The sequence below is a fragment of the Channa argus genome, chromosome 8, assembly GCF_033026475.1.
Source record: "Channa argus isolate prfri chromosome 8, Channa argus male v1.0, whole genome shotgun sequence".
In the NCBI taxonomy this organism is placed as follows: domain Eukaryota; kingdom Metazoa; phylum Chordata; class Actinopteri; order Anabantiformes; family Channidae; genus Channa; species Channa argus.
Genome location: NC_090204.1, coordinates 11,042,501 through 11,048,788, shown reverse-complemented (window position 1 = coordinate 11,048,788; position 6,288 = coordinate 11,042,501). Strand labels below are relative to the sequence as shown.

Here is a 6,288-nt window from a genome sequence, read left to right as displayed (position 1 = left end):
TTGTGCCTGGTCTCATATCAATTTTTTTTTAGGTGACACTGCTTACAAGTCTTTGAATTTAATGAAAGCTGTCCTTAAATGTACATAAAATGGAAATTATAAATGTTAATGCACAAACTATAAAATACAGGATCACAGACAGGTGCACAAACAAGTAAAATAGTAAAACTTTAAAATCAATTTAAAACTTTATTGTAAACTCTAGTCAGCTAGATTTGTAAATTGTTGTATCTTCACTTATAAAAATCACTGAAACAGTGTGCTATTTACAAGCAGCATCAGCTGATGTGAGCTATACCGCCCAGAAAAAGAAATCTCAGAAAACCTACGATCAACAGTTGTCAATTTGAATGTAGCTATTAAGGGTTACAATGCAATCTCAAAAATTTTAGATGTTAAATCAGTCCACAGTTAGACATATTGTCTATGAATGGAGACAATTTGGTACTGTGTCTACTCTCCATAGAAGTGGGCACCCAGTCAAGATCACTCTAAAGGCACAATACAGAATGATCATAGAAATATAAAAGAATCCTAGAGTAACAGCTGTATTCTTGAAGGATTCATTGGAGTTGGTTAACATCTGTGCTCATGAGTCAACCATACGCAAATCACTGAACAGGCATAATATCTATGTTTGGAAACCAGGAAGGAAGCCATTGTTTTCCAATACCAACATTGCAGACGTATGCCAAAGACCACCTTAACACTCCAGAAAACTACTAAGGACATGTCTTGTGGACAGACAGAACAAAGGTAGAACTGTTTGGGAGGAACACACAACACAATTTAGGATATCAAAAGAGAACAGCATAGCAACATTAAAACGTCACCCTAACATTGAAGTAAGGTAGAAGGAACAGTGTGATTTAGGGCTGCTTTGCTGTTTCTGGACCTGTAGGACTTGTTATTGTGGAGGGGGAAATTAATTCCTATGTTTATCAAGGCATCAGGATAATGTCAGTGTGGCTGTCCACAAGCTGAATTTTACAGGAAGGTGCAGGAAGATGGTAATCCTAAAATGTAAGAAGTCTACTACATAATGACTTCAAAGCCACAAAATCCACCTTTTGGAGTTTTCCTCTCGGAGCCCAAACCTCAACCCAATAGAGATGCAGTGAACTGACCTCAAGATAAACATTCACAGCAGACATCCAAAGAATCTGGCTGAGCTGAAACAGTTTAGTAAAAAAAATAACGGTTCAAAAATCCTCAATAAGGTTGTGCAGATCTAATCCACAGCTACAGGACTTTCTTCTAGGTTATTGCTGCCAAAGCTGTTTCAACCACTTATTGCAACACTGCTGCCATACTAGTTACGTTACTTTCAATAATGAAAGACCATGACTGTGTTTTATCAGCTTAGAAATATTGCATTTGTTGATATTTCTGAGTTTGCTTAAAATCAGATCTCATGACCAATTTATGCAGAACACCATCCAGGTGTAAACTTTTTTTCCTGTGACTGTACATGGTAAAAGCACAGAGACCTTTACATCTTAATAAATTAATAAACATATTTGAGCTAATTTTAAGCAATTCTATGTACTGATGGTTATAATAAAACATAAATTATTAGTTGTTATTTTGTATTGGAAGAGTACAATATTTTCACCTGAAAGTAATATAAAATAAGAATAGGTTACTTCTGTGAAATATGAATAAACTTACAACCTCAAAGTTGTTCTCAAGTGCAGTACGTCAGCCTGCAGTACTTAAGTAAATGTACTCGGTTACCTGCCACCTCTGGTACAAATATGTTTGTTCCTGGTAAGCTATTACAAAGTGAAATAACGACCAGAGAGGCAGCATCAAAAACTACTGCGAAGTGATGGTATCATTCCAGCAGCGGCAGACGCCCGACCGGCCCTCGCCATATGCGACTCCTCCCTTACCGTAGCCTAGTGTAAAGATGGCGTCCATCATGGAAGGGCCGCTAAGCAAGTGGACTAACGTCATGAAAGGCTGGCAGTATCGTTGGTTTGTTTTGGACTACAACGCCGGCTTGTTGTCATACTACACGGTACGTCCACTTCACAGTTCTAAACCGATCTGCTCATAATTTGAGATTGTACAAATTGTTGTTGGTTGTCTAGGGGGAGTGGGATTAAGGGCCTGTGTTTGTCAGAGTTGGGAGTCTCAGCTGGCACGGAGAGGCGAGTCTCTATGGTGACGGACGTGCACTCTAACCATTAGCGACGGTCCTTCGACTCCCAGCGACGAATCCAGTGACAGGGTTTTTTTTCCTACACACATCCGGTAATGTAGCTAGGTCGCTAAGATAAAAGCAGAAATACACAAACTCATCAAAAATATTCCTGTCGATAGTTTTCAGCTGTGCGCAAAAGAAAGGCACTGTGATTTAGATCGGCGAGACATTTCTTTCAGTTAACGTGTAGATAAATAAGTGCTAACACACGCTGGTCTGCAAACGTTAGTCAAATAGCTAACAAGAGCCCGCAGTAGGTTAACCCAGGAGGCAGAGGCTGCTAGTTAGCGTTAAGATTTTTACAAGCTCCACGATGGTACATTCACTGTAAAATTGTTGTGATTAGTCGGGATTATTAGAGAGGTAATTCAGACGAGAAAACGGTAATGTTACTCTGAGCGAAACGAGCTTTAATAAAGAAAGACAGCAACTAGATAGCTAATGTTAGCTAACTGTCCTTTCAGAAAGTTTAGTTGTCAAAGCGTTGACTTAGCCTTTGCGTAAACCTATTTACTGATTCCGTAACGTTAGCGAGAAGTTAGTTCTCTTTAAAAGGTAAAAGCGTTAACTATCTTAAAAAAATAAAAGCAACATTAGGATTTTGCCAAAACACGTGCATGAAAGTGACCACTGGTCGAAATATGGCACCTGGTGAGAGGTGAGGAAATAAGGCTGCAGTGAGCTCCTGTAACTCAACACTTTTCTTTCTGTTTACTTATGTGATAATAAACTGTTGGAAATGCACAGGCAAATTTACCAAACGTTGGATGAGTATTTCTGTACAAGTCAACATAATATGAACTAAATTATGTAACTGTTTATTCCTTTGACTTTTGAATGTTGGAATTTCACAATCCTGGCAAACCAAACGATTAATTAAGGAATTAATGAGGTGACAGATTCGTTTTGTTTCTCTTTTGCAGTCAAAGGACAAGATGATGCGAGGATCGAGAAGAGGCTGCGTACGACTCAGGGTAAGAATCCCAGGATAAGGGCTGTCTGACTGAATGCATACTCTGCATATGGGAGGCACTGGTCAGGTTTTGGTAGAGCTTTCACATTTTCAGGGCTTTGTTTCTCTAAATGTATGACAACACCCCACCGTACTGTATGTCTCCCATTGTTTGACAAGATTATATATATATATATATATATATATATATATATATATATATATATAATAGTTATTGTTAACTTTTCCAGTGAAGTTGCTTATCCTTACTGTTTAAGTTATTGAGCAGTGTCCAGTAGATGGCATCAGTTGCTCTATTACAGTATCAATTTTTCCACCTTTTAAAAGGAGAGGAAGGCAAGATTCTCTGTTCATCTGTTTCAAGGGACTTGTCCCACATACAGTACATCCAGAAAGTCACAGCTTTATTCCAAATTGGATCAAATTCATTATTTTCCTCAAGATTCTACAAACAATACCCCATAATGACAGTGGCAAAGATGTTTGTTTGAAATCTTTGCAAATTTATTAAAAATAAAAAGCTAATTTAAAAAAACACATGTACATATTGATTATAACAATAAGTATTTATGGCCTTTGCCATGACACTCAAAATTGAGCTCTGGTGGATCCTGTTTCTACTGATGGTCCTTAAGATGTTTCTCCAACTTGATTGGAGTCCAGCTGTGGGAAATTCATATGATTGGATATGATTAGGAAAGGCATACACCTGTCTAGTGCATGTCAGAGCACAAACCAAACCGTGACGTCCAAGGAATTGTCTGTAGACCTTAGAGACGGGATTGTATCGAGGCACAGATCTTGGAAGGGTACAGGGTACAGAAAGGTCTGCAGCATTGACGGTCTTAATGAAAACAATGGGCTCCATCAGCGGTAAATGGAAGAAGTTTCAAACCACCGGGAGTCCTCATAGAGCTGGCCGGTCAGCCAAACTTAGCTTGAGAGAGAAGGGCCTTAGTCACGGAGATGACCAAGAACCTGATGGTCACTTTGAAAGAGCTCTGACATTTCTCTGTGGAGAGAGGAGACGGTTTTTGAGGAAAATAATGAATTTAATGCATTTTGAAATAAGGCAAAATGTGGAAAAACTTAAGTGCACATTCTGAATGCTTTCTGGATGCACTGTATTAAAGTACAGATTTAGCCCCTAAAAAGCTCTTATGCCTTTAAAAATCTAGGTTGTTTGTATTTATCCATAGAGAATTGAGAACCTTTTTATGTTCCCATCTTTTCTCTGAACTAGTAATAGTAGTAGTATCTAATATCTGTCTGTGTCCTGTACATGTACTACATCTTATCTGTACTACACGTCTTTATCTGACTGTGCTAATTGTTGACTCGTTGTCAACTTTGTATGTCATCACAGTCTAATAAAAGATTAGTACAAATTAACAGGACTGAGCTTTTGTGAGAACGAAATGCCACCTATCCAGTTATGTCAGATGGTTAGTTGGTAATACAATTCAGGAGGTAATGTTTCTCGCGAGTTACAACAGAAGCACTATGAATGCCACAGTTTATGCCACCACACCTATTTCAGGACACAACGTATTGTTGAGCAACATGAAAATGTTGCTTTCGATCTCACCCAAAGGAAGAAAAGTCTTCTTAAAGTACCCTTAAAAAAAGCATCTGGCCTCAAAAGAGTTAAGACTGGATCAATATGACACTATTAATCGCAGTCACAGTAATGTGATAATATGCATCATGGGGCAAAAAAAAAATCATCCCTATCAGTTACTAGTGTATTTTCTACAATATTTTACACATTTGAATTAGAATGTAATTAGACTGTTTAAAGCTGGTCAATAGGGTATTTAATGTGAAACCATCTCTACAAGTTTAAAAAATATTTTCATTTATTTATGCTGTCGCTATATTTATGCCTGCAGAAAGAATAAATAACATTGTCATATTCAGATTTTTTTTTTTTTTTTTTTTAAGTGCTTGCACCAAAGCCAGATCTTTGTCAGTATCAGTATTTTTTTCACAAGCAGTCTGTGGTCCTGCTAAACCAGGCATGCCTAGTCTTGTTGAAATAACAATGTAACAATGCCATTTAATGAAGTGCTATACAGCATGTGTTGCTGGGTTATTTTCAAGTAGTACGAGGGAAAACAAGTTTTACATTGATCTACATTTTTCAACTGTTTTAGTGCTGCACCATGTACTTAAATATAAGGTTTAGTACATTATTGCAGTCATTTTGAAAAGTTACATATTTACAAATCAGGTGTAGTTGAACACACCTCCACTGTAAGATCTAGTCCTGGACATTGTTATAGACCAGATTTTTTTGTTTCAATTTGAAAATCCAGGTGGTTTTCAATGTGTTCCCCGTTCAGTGTGTTTCTTTATTCAGCCCATGAACTATCACTTTGTACCTAAAATATATTAACCGAATTTGTATTTGACTTTTCTTTTTATATGAGTCCAATCAGCAAACTGTAAACCAACTTGTGTCTAATAGTAACCCTGGATGGAAGTGCGTTCATTAATGTGGTTACCCTCTGTGAAAAAGGGGAAATGACATTTGTACTGGGCTGCAAAGTATTTACAGCTTCTTATCTTATTTTATACACCCCTAGTTGTTGGATTTCTGCATAATTAAGCTCTAAGTCACATAGCCTGTTTCTGTTGCTTAGAGCTAATGCCCCAGGTAGTAAGCAGGCCATTTCTCTGCAGTTAGCTGCTTGTCCCTGGTGTCTGTTTTTCTCCACCCCTCCCTGCCTTATTCCTCCTTCGCTCACCCAAATCCCACCTCCTCCTCCACCCCTCCCTTCTTCACTCCCATGATCCAACAATTGCAATCGAGAGAGAAACAGTGTGATTGTGAGAAAGGAATTAAAAAACAGGACGGTGTTGAGCTTTTGGATGGTAGTGAGTGTAGCAGCTGAGATGAATCACGGGTAATTTACAAATGAGTCTTAGTGAGGGCGCTGTAGAAACATGTGGAGGGCACGAGGATAGTCATGGAAAGTGGTGTATGACGTGGCTCACTGACTGCCTTGCTTTTCTCTCTCTCTCTCTGTTTGCCTAGGGCGCTGTGATCGGCATTGATGACGAGGACGACAGCACATTCACCATCACTGTGGACCAGAAGACT

General features: G+C 38.4%; 1 protein-coding gene across 5 annotated transcripts in view; it reads left to right on the top strand.

The window, feature by feature from the left end:
* Positions 1-1,863: 1,863 nt before the first annotated feature.
* osbpl9 (oxysterol binding protein-like 9) overlaps positions 1,864-6,288 on the top strand; it is a 31,995-nt gene continuing 27,570 nt past the window's right edge. For 4 of the 5 annotated variants that reach the window (XM_067514478.1, XM_067514477.1, XM_067514476.1 and 1 more), the window contains exons 1-3: positions 1,864-2,023; positions 3,133-3,183; positions 6,223-6,288. The exon at positions 6,223-6,288 is cut by the window's right edge and continues 13 nt beyond it. In XM_067514478.1, coding sequence (XP_067370579.1) covers positions 1,913-2,023; positions 3,133-3,183; positions 6,223-6,288 — 228 coding nt within the window. In that variant the 5' untranslated portion in view covers positions 1,864-1,912. Of the gene's footprint in view, positions 2,024-2,283; positions 2,868-3,132; positions 3,184-6,222 lie in introns of those variants that run through there. The other variant, XM_067514479.1, reaches the window with a different exon arrangement.